Source organism: Amphiura filiformis, chromosome 8 (assembly GCF_039555335.1).
Source record: "Amphiura filiformis chromosome 8, Afil_fr2py, whole genome shotgun sequence".
NCBI lineage: Eukaryota > Metazoa > Echinodermata > Ophiuroidea > Amphilepidida > Amphiuridae > Amphiura > Amphiura filiformis.
Window position 1 is genome coordinate 50,828,796 of NC_092635.1, and position 16,964 is coordinate 50,845,759.

The following is a 16,964-nucleotide window of genomic DNA, read 5'->3' on the forward strand; positions in this document are numbered from 1 at the left end:
ATATACAGAGGTTTTATACAGCGAGTATAGGTGACAGGTGGTGAAACACGATTAGTATATAGTGTCTTGGATATCAACAAATTTAATTAGTAACCGCCCAGAGGGTAAGAAAGGGGGATTACTTTTGGGGATATTTATACCAGCAAAAGAGGGGCTCGGTAGTTTTGGAGGGAAGAAGGTTAAGCAAGAAGGAATGAGTGATCTACGGGTGGTGAAAATTCTACACATTTTCTCAGATTTTTAATCACCCATGTTTTAGTTAGGCATATAATAGACCTATCATGCTTGAAATAAAACCTTTTAAATACTAACAATGTTTAAAACTGTCTATTTTAGAAAATGGAATAAACCAAAATATGACAGAATGTCATATACCTATTTTGAAAATGTTAAAATCTTTAAATAAAATTTTAACATAAATTTCTGACTTTAATCCATTTTAAATCTGATCAAAAACAATTTGAATAAATCTTGATACTATCCAGAACAATATATGTAACGGAATAAATCTAAATATTACACAATCCTGCTTTAATCTAGTTTAAGTTTCAAAATAAATATATTTTGACTTTATTCCATTAAAAAATAAAACAATTTGGTTAGTATGAAGCTTGATACTTTCCAAAACACTATATACTAATCGTGTTTCATCACCCCTCCCGATACTTTTGTACAGAGGTTTATTACAGCGAGTAGGTACGGGTGGTGAAACATGATTAGTATACATAGTGTCTTAAAAACGGAATAAACCAAAATATTACAGAATGTTGCTTAGTTAAAAAGTTTAAAAATAAATAATAAAACACAATTAGTATATAACATCATGAAAACGGAATATACCAAAATATGACAATGATGCTCAAATGTGATGATTTTTTGCACACAAATTTTTCAAAAATTGTATGTCAAAATCAATAAATTTTTGCCAAAAAATAGAGGATTTTAGTAAAACTAAAAAATAAATTCACCCAAAATGCAATATCTGGGTCGGTCGGGCCCATAAAACAGTTTGTGTTTTTGTCGCCTTATCCAGATTTTTCACTTCTCCGGCCAATGCTTGGTCCCATCATGGCCTGATAAAAGAGGTTGACTGTATTTAGGAATGAGTACTTATAGGGGAAAGAAGAAATAAGCATCGCACACTAGCACATTTAAACATGAATTTACAAATGGAAACATAACATGCTTAGGCAGATATACCAGAGTAAAAACTCCGGACATACCTGCCTGTGCGGGGACTTGAACCCCAGACCTCTCGCTTGTCGGGCGAGTGCTCTACCACTAAGCTACACAGACTGTCCCTGATAAACAGGACTCAATTGAGTCTGGTACTTATGGATATGAGCAGTCAAGGGTGAACAGTACAAACAACACATTACATACCAGTGTATGAGATCATTAATGATGCTTACCCGCCAGCCTAACATAATCGTACAAACAGAGAAAGAGGCTTACACATCAAACACTGGAACATGGAAACATAACAAACTAGCGCACAAGATCAAATTAATGATGCTTAATCGTTATTCTTAAAATATCTATTTATAGGGGAAAGAATAACGATTAAGCATCATTAATTTGATCTTGTGCACTAGTTTGTAATGTTTAAATGTTTCCATGTTCCAGTGTATGATGCGTAAGCCTCTTTCTCTGTTTGTATGAGTACTTACTTTGTTTCCTTCTACTTCCTGTAATTTGTTTCCTTTCTGTTTTTCCTGATGTCTTTGACCATCTTTCCTCCCTACAGCAAGCAAATAATCAAACAATAAGTATTTATTTATTTTGATACCCTGGATTTATGGAAACTTTCGGGCCTCATACCTGCTAAATTGTTGGTCTAAAGTATATATAAGTATACATATTAAGAAGTAGAAGTATCACAGACAGCTATTCGCTACTTGCACGGTTCCGCGATTATGCACTGTGTGCGGGGAGAGCCGCGTGCTGGCAGCGTAGCTGAATGGGTATTGAACTAGTCATAACGTTCTGTGTAAGGTTACATAATTCTTCCTTTCATGTATGCTGCCAGTTCGCGGCTCTCCCCGCACATACTGCATAATGGCGGAACCGTGCAAGTCGCGCATACAGTGCTCGATACCAATAAATGGTAGAGCTATTTTAAAATGTAAACACAGATATTATTACATTTCACTACACGGTGTTTCACGCCAAAGCGATCTTCAGGTGAATAAATGAAAAACACGATGATCAAAGGCCTTTCCAAAAACTCCGTAACCTAGCAATGAAATAAAGCGTGCACGCAACGTACGCGGTGTCGAAAACACCTAGCGCAAGTTTGACGCACAACGGCAGGTGGTGAAATAGGTTATGGAGAAAATAATGAATAGGCCTAAACATACCATATGAAACATTACTTTTTCTTAACACGGCTATGACGACATTTGCTTATCAGCTCATTTCTTTTGTTGAGCGAGATTCTTGGATTACTCATTTTTAGGGGTGTGATTTTGGTAATTTTGTGCCCGGTACCGGCGCATTTTTCGAGCGGGTAACTGGTACCGAAATTGCAAAAAAAAAAAAATTTTTTTGTAATTTTAATATGAAAATTGATACATAGTTTTCATGTCATACTCTATTAATGATATCAAAATGCATTGAATTTGAATTTAAAAAAAAAAATTTCCTGCCCGGGTAATAGGATTATCGGGCGGGACTCGAATTCCCGGAACTCACTCACACCCTTACTCATTTTTGAGTTTAAGATTGCCATTTTTTCTTCTAAACAAAGGTTACAAATTCCTGATTTTCTCATTTTGGTGTTGGATTTTTGGACTATATCCCAACTGATGTTGAATTTGTCATCTTTGTGTTTTTAAAGCCCCCAAACATATTTCGATAGTTCCGTCTCCTTTTTGTATTTTTCTAGCCGAAAAGACTTAGTGTGGTTGTTGTACCTTTCCTTAAATGTACCGCCTGCTAATCCAATATATTGCTTTGATTCATTGTCTGAGTTTACTGTGGCTTTGTAAACTATAGCTTGAGATAAGCACTTTCCACTGAGAGGACAGCTGTCCTTTTTCTACAATTACACTCTTTTTCGGGTGGCTTATCGGCGCCACGTCTGATTTGTGCGCTATGGATTTCATAATCGCGCCTATATTTCTCGTGCAACTATAACTTACTTTCACACTGTTCTTGTTGAATATTTTAAACAGCTTACTCCCTCTTGGAAAATGCTTATTAATTAGGCGAATAAAGGTATCTCCTACGTTTGTTTTAACGTTCTTACTAAATGGCAAAGACTTGATGAATTCATCTGTGAGGTCAAATTTGGGCCAAAATGCTTATTTTTGGCCCAAAAATACGGGTTTTTTTGGCCCAAATTTTTTTCAATTTTTAAAACTAGATAAAATATCTAGGAACCATTTTTTATTTTTTTGAATTTTGACCAACTTCACCAAAATATTTGAAACTTGGGCGAAAATCAGGCTCTTTTATGATTTTTTTTTTTAATTGAGCATTTTATGACCATTTTTGGTGCACATACATGTCTACATGTGCAAAATACTCAATAAAGTTGCAAGAAGCAACATCTAATTGATATAGGAATGATGGATTTGGATGGAAAAAAAACACATAAAAAAGGGTTACTTAATGATGTAATCTGAAAAAGCTGCTTGGAACTTTTAGTGCTAGTTATGTTGAGAATTTTTGAAGGGAAGTCGTTCCAGTCCAGTATTGTGCGAGTAGTTTTTAATTTTTCATAGCTCCTGCTTCACATAAAATCAACTTGGCTCTCAGTCATGTTGCACACCTCTGCCCTGACGTCAATGTAACATTCTGAATTTATCTCTATTAACCTATTGGGCTATTCCAGAAAATAAAGGCACACCCCCTAAAGAAGACATGGGATTCCCAAAAATTTTCACCATTTTTTGCTCTGGGAATTCCCAAAAAAAATGGCCATTATTCTCACAACCCTAAAGAAGACATGGGAATTCCCAAGAAAAAGACACCTTTTTAGGCTTGGGAATTCCCAAAAATGTTGACAAAAATTTGCCTGTCTTCTTTAGGGTCACTGGGAATTCCCAAGTTTTTAAGTATTTTTTTTATCAAAATGGGAATTCCCAATTTTTTGGGATAAAATTTTGGTATGGGAATTCCCAAAAATGTTGGCAAAAATTTGCAAGTCTTCTTTAGGGTCACTGGGAATTCCCAATATTTTTAAGCATTTTTTATCGAAATGGGAATTCCCAATTTTTTTTGATAACATTTTGGTCTGGGAATTCCCAAAACTTTATGGTACAAATTCACATGTCTTCTTTAGGGGGGGGGGTGCCATTAATTTCTGGAATAGCCCATTAGAGCTATCCTCCATTTTGTCAAGTTGTGTCCACCCCAATGATTTTGAGAAACAGTTGTGGATGGACAGACAGACAGACGTAAAAGGTGTCTCTTCTTGAGCGAAGTTCAGGCAAGACAAAGACAGCAAACTTATAAAGTGTAAAACCATTTATCAATGGAAGTAGCCAAACCAAATAGAAACTAGAAACGGAAAATGTGACTCTGATGGCTGATTGAAAATCACCTTGAACTCTTTATACTCTACTTACATACCGTAAAATCTTGATAGTTAACAATGTGCTTACTGTCAAGCTCTTTTGAAAACATGAAATTGTACCAAAGTCTGGCGCTTTACCAACTGAACTAATGGGGTTGAGAGACACACATATGCAGGTTTACTTGTCCGTATATAACTATGTGTATCGTTGATTTGCTCAAAACCATTTACACTTTTGTGAATGAGGCTCTTCATGTTTGCATGTTTTAAAATCGCTTGATAGTAAGCACATATGCTAACTATCTAGTTTTTACGGTAGTAGAGGGTGAGGTAGCATGCCCATTAAGTATTATCAGTAATATGGTGGCTTCAGGTGGGAAATCATTGTTCATAAAGGAACATGTCTGCATTCAATTCTGTTGTGAACTTAGGATCACACACCCCAAACTTTTCATAATACAACATTGAAATTTACCAAATTTTGAGCACAAAACATGGAAACGAACAGCCAATAATTTCTGACCTGAAATCACCATATTACCCACAGTACACAGAGGACAACCCCATCCCTCAATTTACATACCTTTTTCAGTATTCTCATCATCTTCCTCTTCTTCGTCGCTCTCCTCCTCCTCCTCGTCTTCAGAGTTGTAAGTATCATCAGTGTCACTTTCCTCTTCAAATTCAGGTTCCTCATCTTCTTCTTTTCTCCTTCTCTTTCGGTCATCTTCATCGTCCGACGAGTCGCTCTCACTCTCCGATTTGGTCTTTTTCAATAACTTCTTATCAGGCACGTAGTCTTCATCATCTTCATCTCCATCATCATCATCATCTTTGTTGACACTAGTAGCTGCTGGGTTAACTTCAACAATTTCCACATCATTTTTATCTTTGCTCTTCTTTTGTTTTGTCTTCTTTTTTGCATGACCACTATCAGGCACAAAATCATCATCATCATCTTCATCATCATCATCATCATCATCATCCATCTCCTCATCGGCAATTGTTACGATCTGTTCAGTCTTCTTATTTTTCTTTGATGCATTGTCCGTATTCTCTTCTTTTGTCTTTTTCTTGTTCTCTTTGCCAGGTACATAATCTTCATCCTCATCTTCTTCATCATCTTCCTCCTCCTCCTCATCATCATCCATCTCCTCATCGACAATTGTTACAAATATTTGTTCATTCTTCTTATTTTTCTTTGATGCATTGTCTTTATTATCTTCTTTTGTCTTTTTATTGTTTTTTTTGCCAGGTACATAATCTTCATCCTCGTCCTCGTCATCATCATCCTCCTCCTCCTCGTCTACATTTGTTATCATCTTTTCATCCCCTTTGTCTTTTTTCGAAGGAGTCTTGCCATCTTTGGCTTCATTTTTCTTGTTATTTTTCCCAGGCACATAATCTTCATCCTCCTCATCTTCATCGTCGTCGTCAAGGTCCTCCAAGTTAGCTACCATGAGAGCAGCATTGGTGCTGTCTATTAGTCCTTTGTTCACCTTATCAGGTTTGCCGTTTTCATCTTCTTCATCAGAATCTTCTTCCAGATCAAGACCTGTTATAATGATTGGGAGTCGCCCATTAGTCCGAAGGGTTATTATTAGTCCAAAAAGGGTTCAAGTTAGGGTTTTGGGCACCTCATGGTTAGGGTTACTGTTTAGGTTTGTGCAAGTTTAGGGTTTATGTTATAGGGTAGGGTGAGGATTATGTTTGGGGTTCATGAAAGGATTATGGTTAAAAAGGACCCTTATTGAATTTTCAGACTGACAATTAACCCATCAGACTAACAAGCATGTTCCACTGTTAGTATACTAATGCTGTTTTCATACTTTCTGCCACTTGCAGCTGAGCGGCGTGATGCTTTATCAAGCCGCTTGCACTTTTCTGTGAGCGAAGCGGTACACCGCTGAGCAGTAGTGGCATAATTATGAAAGGCAATGTTACCGCTCAGCATTACCAAAAATCGAACCTTGTTCTCATACATCAGAGCGGCAACGATCTGGGTTGACATGAATTCAACTCCCAGCAGTGCTGCCGGTTGGGCATACATGTAGCTGTGGAGTGATCAATATATTGGCTTGCTGCTGGTCACCGCTAGTGTTTCAGGTGCGACTGCGCAGTGAAGCAAAATTATCGGCAAGCGGCAAGAAAGTATGAAACCAGCATTAGCGTGAATAAACATATCTGTATAATTATCTCTTCAAATTACAAATCTAAATAAGAACAGTTACAATTCCAATGTCACTAATAGTGCCGTTACTGTATTTGTACACCCAATGTCAGATACCTTGTTTCTTGGCAGGCACAAGTCATTAAAAAGTTAGTAAATTAAATACCACTGATACCATTGTCCAAAAAAAATCTGGAATTTCTCATATCTTTAACGGCTACTTTTCATTTGCTTTGTATACACAGGAAGTAAGTAAAAAAGCCTCAATAAAAAATTCTAAATTCATATAAAATTGAAATATTTGAAACCTAGGATCAATACATTTGAAACACAAACAATCAAATGCAGTCAAGTTATACAAAAAGGCCGCTACAGACTCCGGGTATTTGATGTAGAATATTTGATATAACACATCTATGTTATTTAAGGAGGCTGTGTACTCTCAGACATGCATGTAGTAAAAGTGCAATAACTTTGTAATTGGTCTTTAACTTTAGTCACTCATTAATTCAAACCAATTACAACTACAATTAAAAATAAACAAACAAACTTGATTTTCTCAAAATGTGGTCAAGTGGACTGAGTGAGTTCTGGAAAAACGCTCTTCAATTCTGATCTACATTCTCTCTTTTCTGTGCTCAATATAGTGCTAACTAAGTGTTTTTCAGTATCCTGGGACTTAAATACACAGTAGTGCTAGTGCCTAAACTTTACTGAATGAAAGGGCACTCATATGATTTACAATGTTAATGCTTTTTCAAATGCTAACAAATAATTATTAGTAATGTTGTTGAAATGTCACTGTATTCACCATGTTTTGTTGCCATGGCAATTGCCATAGTTTTTCTAGCTTTCTTGGCACTTTGGCGAGTTGGAGGCTGATTCCACATAACCCACTCTGCGTCTCCACTTCCTTGTCGTTTCCTCTTGGAAGGGCTTCCATCTTGTGCAGTGGCTGCAAGAAAAAGAAATCTTGATTGGTACCCAAATTGCTTAAACTGTCATTATTAACCATTATACTCTACCCCATTGCTAAGCAAATCTGTTAAAATCAATTACGACATGCCTGTAATTCTGAGTAGTTAATAATTGATATATTAAGAAAAATGTATTTGTCATAAATAATGACAGTTTTGGCAAAAAAGAAAAGTTGGTGCAGGCGGGAAACGGGAACCAAGGAATCTACTTTTATTAGCATTAACAACTTGTTCTTCTTGAATCAATTTGGTTCAGTCAGTTGAGCCCTTGACCACACTATATCGGGCATTAAATCAATTCTCTACAGACACATATTTGCCAATGTGGTTAGAATCAAAGAGTAACAACTTGTGCCATGTTTGTGTGTTGCTCATAGTGGCCACTTAAAGTCGTAATGTACGATCTTATAATATGAATTTGGTTAAACCTGATTTTTTTGCATATTTGTAATGTTTACACATGTAACAACTTGCACCTAAATGGAATCAGCCAAATTTGTTGTGTTTGTAGGTAAACAGAGCAAAGTTCGACATAAAGTCATAATTCAAGAAATTATGACTTTATGTCCGCCCATAGAACTGCGTGTTAAACGGCCAAAATAACAAGCAGTGTTTCTTTAACGTTACCTCGTTATTTCAGCTCAAAATGGACAGAAACCATTCCCGATCATTATTACTAGTATTATTTCAGCATTTTGAGTATATAATGACAAATTAAAAATTTGAAAGAAATCGTACATTAAGCCTTTAATGTACCTCCGGATTATTTCGCTATGCACACGACAAACTTAAGTGCATGGATGTTTGTGTTCTGAGAGTAACACATTGTGCCAAATATGTGCATAATACAAATTTTCATGCGATTTTGGGTCCTTGCCGATGAATGCGGGAGGTACACTAAGTGGCCACTATGAGCGACAAACCACGATGGTGGATTTGACATAGCGTTATGTATGGTGCAATTTTGAGTTGGTAATCTCTAAGTATAATATCTTTAGTATTTGAACATACACTGCATACAAAAGGCATCTTTATACTTGGAGTCCATGATTTTAAAATTTAACAATAAATTGAGTAAATTTATGTTTCCAATAGATTTTATTCGGCACATTTTGACACCTCTTTGGATCTGCTATGACCTCAAGAAGCAAAGCTGCAAGCATTGGAATGGACAAATTTAGAAAATGACGAACTGGTATATACAAAGAGAAAAGATTCCAATAAGCGGAACCACAGACACAACACATTTTCTTCCATTGAATGTGCTTGGCAGTTTGCATATAAAATGTACGAGCATTGCACAATACATTTTTCTTTCAATCTGTCTTCAATGTACATTTCACAACTCTTTTTTAGTTGGAAAGCTGGCTTCACCACTAAAAAATTATGACCTCAAATCAATCTATCAATCAATCAATGAATCAATCAATCAATCATTCAATCAGTCAGTCAGTCAGTCGATCAATTAATCAATCTCAATGGATCTTATCATGAGTTTTGACTTAATATAAAGTAATTTAATCATACATAAATCAAGTCATTTAATCATACCTTCTTCAACACCTTTCTTAAGTTTCTTCTTTTTACCTGGTCTCTTCTTGCCTGCAGTAAAACATCAAAAAATGGTAGTGAAATGACTTGGTGTGTGGGTCGATTCAAGTGTTTCATTTTGTTTCCATTATGATTTTTGTAATTCCATTGAATGTACTTGGCGGATTACGTAAGACATGATCAATCCTTTTGTGTCTCCTTTCATAAATCATGTCCAATTGGGGACATCTGTGTGTCAATTGGGGACATTTGTGTGTCAATTGGGGACATTTGTGCATCAACTGGGGAGTGCACAAAGCCATACAAAACTTGTCTAAAACCTACAATCCCGTACATGTCCTACACCCCCTGACAACCAGGGACAGACCAGACCTGACAGACCACAGAATGTCCTCATTTGTCAGTGTTTACAAGCCAATTTGAATCAACAGGGCTACTTTAGAAAAAATAATACTGGAAAGATAGTAACAGACTGGTTGAAGGAGTCACAACAGGCATGGCTAACCAGGGTCTGTCATTTGGAATTAGCAGGGGAGCATTAAATAGCTCTTCTTGAGCTTTCAAGGAGAGATGTTTAGAGCATTTACAATAAAATGTAAGGAGAGAATTGTCAATTAAGTTAAGGAGAGCTAAAAATCATCTCCTATATCAGATTTGTGTACATCCATATCAAAACGATGCACTTGTCGGCTGCTACATGTGTTTCATTTCACATAATAGCTAGGAATAAATACCAGACTCATCTCAAGTGGACATCACTTCAAAACTTCCCCAGGTCACATAGTTTAGGAATATGTTCTCTGTATTCCTAAATCAAGTGACTTTGGTATGATTTGAGGTGACCTCCACTTGAGATGAGTCTGGTATTTATTCCTAGCTAATTGTGCAAAATGAGACACATGTAGCAGCCGACAAGTGCATCGTTTTGATATGGATGTACACATTTAAGGAGAGCAGTTACTGTAGAGAGCAATTGCTCTTGCTCTCCTCAAAAGGCAGTCCCTGGGCTTACCATCCCATGAAAGGAATTACAATTACTTTTTTTCCAAGTGACATTTCTTACCTGTGTTAGGTGACCAGTCCTCTTCCTCGCTCTCCTCTTCTAACTCCTCATTGGCTAACTGTTGTAATGACATATCAGCCTCATCTTCATCTATAATAAAGCATGCAAGGTTATACCATTCTAATGACAATGCGTTTTGCTAGTGTAATATGTAGTCATGGCCAAATTAAACACAAATTGTCAAGTGTTTTACAACTTTCCCAAAATGTTTTGGTATATTTCGAATGTTTGGCTACAGTGAGGCGACATTTGACTATTTTCCGGACAATTTGACCCATCTGTATACCAAAATTGGCATAGGAAAAGGGTCATTGATATACCAAAATGCTACCCATGTTTGAGGCATGGTTTGTACTGAGTATCACCCTGGGGCTTGCTCATTAAGTGACCACACCAGATTGACCAGTGCATTTTCTCGCACAAACAGACTAGGGGTATGGGGTCAGACTCATAATCGGAAGGTTGCTGGTTCAATCTCTGGGAAGGTACAACAAAGGAGAAATGGCACCCCACAAAATAATTTGCAAAATTAGTCATGGTCAACAGATTAATCTGTTTCGACCTGTTGCCTAGGTAAGAAATCATCCAAGATATGGCAAACCATTCTTAATTTGGATACTAATTTGAAGAAAATTATAGAATTCTTTCAATGTTGATCTTGGTCAAGCCCAAAATATAACATTTGATAGGTCAAATTATGATATTCTTAATCTTTATGATCTGAGGAATACACCTAAATAGAATGAGAAATGAGCAAAATGAGTACTTCACTATTTTCTCCTAATTAAAAAATCACATGCAACAGATTCAAACTCATAACCCTCAAATTTACCTAGAACATCTTGAAGATCTTTTTTTTTTTATCTTAACTATGGTTCAACCATTTCTAGTACTTCAATATTTTTGGACGGGAGTGCGAGGCTCCAGACTTGAAACCCTTACCCATTTCTAAAAGACATTCGACCATGGACAGGTACCCATTTCTAAGGATTTTCTCAAGAATATAGACCCATGTCTAAGGATTTCTTTTGAATTTTCCCTGAAAAGATTGTGATTTACTCCCGGGATTTACTTGTCATGCTCATGGAAATGGGGTTTATGTCAAGAGAGGATTTTTTTGCAAGAGAGCAACCCATTGAAGTGGCACATCCCCATTCGCCTTTTGTATGGGAGTAGCCCCCCCCCCTCCTGAGAAAAGAATGGCAATTGTTCACATTTTGTGAGCGTACAGTGTAAACATGGAAGTGGGGCTCTGATTGGCCAATTCAATGGTCTGACAATCATAACAAACCAATAATCTAATTGGCTGATTACACGTCTATCTGTTGGTCGGCGCAGAGTAGTCCGACGAATAGGACCTGGTTTTTTCTCAGTTACCAACCCCGGGTTACCAACTATCACTGCTCAGGCTCTGATTGCTCAAGAAAGATTGACCGCGATTCGGGCGGCGTGGTCACTGGACTTTCGCGATTCGTCTTTCTTGCGCCATAGATATGAGATAGTGGTCATAGTCTGAGGTGAATATTGTCTGGGAAATAAGAAAAAAAGGTCCTACACGTCGGACTAGCGCAGAGCAGACCTCTTCAGGCATGTGAATGATCATCCATGAAAAAACCTGAAGTTTGAAAAAGCATGTGAAATGAGGCTATAAAGGCCAAAAACAGGCTGAAATTTAAAAAAAGGGTGGAAATTTGGACCACAAAAAAAGCAGGAAATCCTGCAAAAGCAGGAAAATTCTCATACCTGGCTCTTGAAGGGAACACAATGCTCCTCGTATGTCGCTCATTAACAGGTTACTCACGTTAATCAGAACAATAGACTGCCATGCTTTTCTGTAAGCTAGTGTAAGGCGAGGCTTTCATGCCTTCTCTATACTCAGATCAGCCCATAATAGGCGGGAATCATAACATTATGGAATGATATAGAATTGCATACACACAGTTGGGCACAGCACCTACACAAACCATGCTTTGCGTATTGCGTGACTGCCGCACACTTTTTTGAATTTACGCAGGTGTAAGTTGGGACGTTTGTGACTCGCGCAGTAACAAAAACGGTATAATGCTCGCCTATTACGAGCTGATTACAGTATAGGTTTTACTAGCCAATCCCATACTGAACTGTTCTACATTTAAAAAAACATACACACTTCTAATTCACAATAAATAACAATGCAATGGACAGTTTTATAGTTAAAAAGTTGTCCTTTATTGTGGCATGAAAATGTATGCAGAAATCCATACAAACAAAATACAGACATGTAGAAAGAATTACTGCATTATTATTCTTGATATACTTTTATAAATACTGTTTATTTGTAAGTCCACATTTGAGTCAAGACTGTAAAAAATATACATGTAATATCAAAATTCATATCACTGATGTTATAAGTAGTGTCGTGCGCAGGACTTTTTTTTACTGTGGGGCACACAATTCCCCCCCCCTTTGCGCACGCCACTGGTTCACAACTGTTCATAATATTAAAACAATATTGTAACATATGAAGAGCTTAGTTTCAAAACCCCTTACATCCACTTGAACAATTTTGAGAACACATCAAAAAATGATTTAAAAAAATACTGATATAAGGGGGTTTTCAACAAAAGCAGTTTTTAGCGGGATGCTCATCCTACCCAAGCATCCCGCCAAAAATTGCTTTTGTTGAAAACCCCCTTATATCAGTGATTTTGTTGATGATTTTTGATGTGTTCTCAAATTGCTTAAGTGGATATAAAGGGTTTTGAAACTAAGCTTCTTCATATACTGTGGACATTCTCATTTTTCTCTCCAGAATTTTGATTTTTACAAAACTGCAATGTACTTTTTAAAATGAACTAAAAATACCCTGGCCTTCCAAGCACTGCATTTGTAACAAAATCTGAGATTTATAATAAAATCTTTATTTCGTGATCCACAGCCTCATCCCCCCACTTTTCTCAAAAAAGTTAAGATTTTTATACCACTGGAAACCTCTATATACATAATGTTTATGTACAAATAATTCCTTGCAGATTAATTTGTTTAGCAAAAATATAGTCAAATTTGAATTACGTTCTGGTGTACCAGAACGAAATTACAACAGTAGCCCATAGAGCAGTGTAATACACATAATCTTGCATAACTCTCAAACACAAAATCGGAATCAACTGATATTTTGGGAATAAGCTTTTTTCGTGGACATCTACTGAAAAATGTTATAAAAAGAGAATGAAATACTCCTTTAATTAATTCAATCAAAATGTAAGTCGAACTTGTGTATGACCAAAATGGTGATTTCCTTATTTTTTTCATTAAAACAATTTAAAAGGTACAGTGTACATTTGATAGAGAAAACTAACATGATTTTGTAAAAAAAATGCATAATTTTTTCCAGAAATTTTATAATACCGTAAAATCTCATCTACAAGCATACATAGAGTGTTTATGATGAAAGCTAAATTAATACAAAACAGCTGTAAATGGTTCCCTGGGAACCAAGGGAGAACAGTGCCAGTGCATTGATTGGTCACCCCAGGTTAAATAAGAAATAAATAAATAAATAAATAATAAATATGCCAATACAATAGACTGGTCTTATAATAGTACCTGTCTGCATATGTTTGTATAGCTAATTTATTTGCTCAAACTCAATAATGTTATAATTTTGTCGATGGATGGGGCCTGGATTAATTTAGCTTTCATCAAAAGCACTCTATAATGCTTGTACACAAGGTTTTACATTATTGCTTTAAGCTTGCAAGAAGTTCATGATTTTTTTTGTTGAAATTGACAGATAAGATTTGTACATTCATTTCCATAATCACTCAAAATCATAGTGCTATAAAAAGTCTGCAAAAATGGGGAACATTTTGATAATTGAAACCTGTTATTACTTTCAATAGAGGTTATCCACTTCAATCATGTGTGACTTCTAACAAAAGGCACTGGTTCCTGTAGTATTCCTCATTCAAACTAATTCAATGCATGACCTCGGAGTTACCTGCATGACTTTGGCGGGCTATTTTGAAACAGTCATGGTTGCACATGCAGGTACTTCTTTAGAATGTCCTAAACAAGGTATAGCAGTCGTTGATAGGACATGCAGCTTATAGAACATGGATAACCTCTATTGAGTGCGAATTAAAATGATTAAAATATTTGTGCATTGTTATTTTTGCAATAGTTGCTTGGAATGCAAAAAGCGTAAAAGCAAATGTAGCATGAAAAAAATGTCCACTTTTACAGTATCCATTAAGATGACAAACAAAAAACCCTGTTCTACGGGCCGACGGACCTTTCAAAAGATTTTTTGCAAACATATTTATTAAACATTTGCAGCCGAAATTAATCAATTTTAGCACCAAAACGGCCAATTTTACATTATTTGTAAAATGCAAATTCTGGGTCGGTCGAGCCCGTAGAACACAGCTTTTTTTCGTCGCCTACAATCATGTCAAGAGCCAGGGGTGTGATTGGTGCTTTCTGAAAAAAAACCCAAAGCAATGAAATTGCGAAGCGGAGCGAGCGTAGCTCTCGCCTGTTGCGGCGGGGGTCCAGGGGCCGCAAGGGCCCCTGGTGGGAATCCAGGGGAAACGCCCGTGTGGGAGGTTGGGGTGAAGCCCCAAAGCCAGAGGGGTTTACACACTTGAGAACCACTGGAGATGCAATTTCATGGGGTAAAATGTAAAAATGAGAAACTGTTAAAATACTTCACTTTATAGTATCAAAACATTTATTATATGTGAATGATAAATTGCATCACCATTTTTGCACAGTACAGTGTGTCTATAAATCATCCAGTCAGGGTTCTATGGAATTTTCATTTTAAAATTGGAGATTTTCTCATATCCGAACTGAAAATTCGGAAATGTGACATCTCTGTTAAGCACATTTAGCTCTTGGTCCTTTTTTTTTTTTTTTTTTTTGAAAATCCGGATTTTTTTTTTTTAATCCCAAAATCCGAAATCCGGAAAAATCACACCCCTGCAAGACGATGTAAAATTTTTCTCTTTTTGTTCCAAATTATCTTAAATCATAGAATGTTTTAATCAATTTGAAATGTCCCTAACTTTTTTAACATACACATACATGTCTAGAGAAAGACCTCACAATACATCTACACTTGTATTTGCTTACTTCACCTGACAGAGTTGTTCATCTGAACATTCCACCCTAATCACTGCTGGTGTGTTGATTTACTATTGGTACTAAGCAAAATTGATAAATAAAACAGTTGTAGGTAATATTTGGACATCTAAAGGAGGATAAATAACACCTCATTATCTCCTCCATTTTGGGACTGTGTGATGTACTGCTACTAACTGGGAATTCCTGTGATTTTACTTGCCATTTACATCATTGGCAGTTCTAATCAGGCTCATCCAATACTTTGCTATACTATGATCACCTCGTAATATGCAAGATTTATTTATTTTTTGGTCAATGAAGTCCCAACTTACGCCTGTGCAAGTTCACAAAAGCGCACATCAGTCGAGCTATATGCAAAGCATGATTCATGTAGGTGGATCCACAATGTTAGGAGTCCCGCCTACTACAAGCTGATCAGAGTCTTGTTATATGCAATTGCTGTGAATATGCCAAGACCAAACAATGCGCAACTTTTAAGTACAAAGCATTGTTTGCAAAATGCCAAGTTCATTACCATTGAAACAGTTACAATATTTTTTTATCCCACTTTGATATTACCCACAATACACTGTTCTAAATTTTCAATAGTGCTTATTGATACATAACAATATTGCTCTATGATCGCACAGTACACACAGATGACTGGTTATTCATCACAAGACCACATGATGACATTTGAACAGAAAATAATACATTTCACATTGTCTTTGTAGGTGCGTAACCTGTATGCACTATCTACAATGTATACACAGTTGTTGAGTTTGCTTGGAGTTGTTTCAAAAATGCTTTACGAGTGTCACGACAATAGCACGCCACCACATAGTTCACATCCTTGTCAAACACGCCTTCATTTTGACTCGCCGTGTACGCTGGAGTGAGAAACAAGTAAGAGAAGAAGAGGTGTGTTACCATGACTACAATGACACTCTTAGCACCAATTTTGATGTTTTAAATTGTAACAGAAGACCTTTTGGTAATACAAATGAATGAAATATGACAAGAGCTCAATCCTTCCTGTTTTTCCTGATTTTAAATCGTCTCATTCCGCGCCATCTCTTTCATCAACTGCTTGCGTGTATCACGACAGTAACATGCCATTACGTAGCGTACATCCGTTTCTGCCACATTTGCGTTCCACACATCCGTAATATAAGCTGATGAGAGACAAGTGAAACAGATAAAAGATATGTGTGAGTTACTACAGAAACTCAACATTCACAGGTTGGCTGTTGTCGGACGACCCTGGCCGTTCCACTGCATCAGGCAGAATGAGGCTATTTTGGAAGGGTTCAACGGATGCATAATTACTCTGCTCAAGGCGCAAGCTCTTTCGGATGTTGCACACATAGTACGTCATTGCCCGTTGTATTGAAGTTAGCGCCTCATCGTAGACGGAACTCGTGTATGCTGCAACGACAAACACACAGGTTTTGCGTTATTACGCTGGGCCATTACATCATGAATGTTAAGAATCACAGTTACTAGAAAACAAGTTTTGCAGATTTTTTGATATAAAAGTTAGTAAGTGTTCATCAAGATTATTTAGATGGTTGC

General features: G+C 36.7%; 1 protein-coding gene across 3 annotated transcripts in view; it reads right to left on the reverse strand.

The window, feature by feature from the left end:
• Positions 1-16,964, reverse strand: part of LOC140159169 (uncharacterized) — a 48,841-nt gene that overhangs the window by 15,193 nt on the left and 16,684 nt on the right. For 2 of the 3 annotated variants that reach the window (XM_072182540.1, XM_072182541.1), the window contains exons 5-9: positions 10,284-10,373; positions 9,221-9,271; positions 7,504-7,647; positions 5,106-6,077; positions 1,671-1,741 (exon numbers count right to left, since the gene is read on the reverse strand). In XM_072182540.1, the coding sequence (XP_072038641.1) occupies positions 1,671-1,741; positions 5,106-6,077; positions 7,504-7,647; positions 9,221-9,271; positions 10,284-10,373 (1,328 nt within the window). Of the gene's footprint in view, positions 1-1,670; positions 1,742-5,105; positions 6,078-7,503; positions 7,648-9,220; positions 9,272-10,283; positions 10,374-16,432; positions 16,818-16,964 lie in introns of those variants that run through there. The other variant, XM_072182542.1, reaches the window with a different exon arrangement.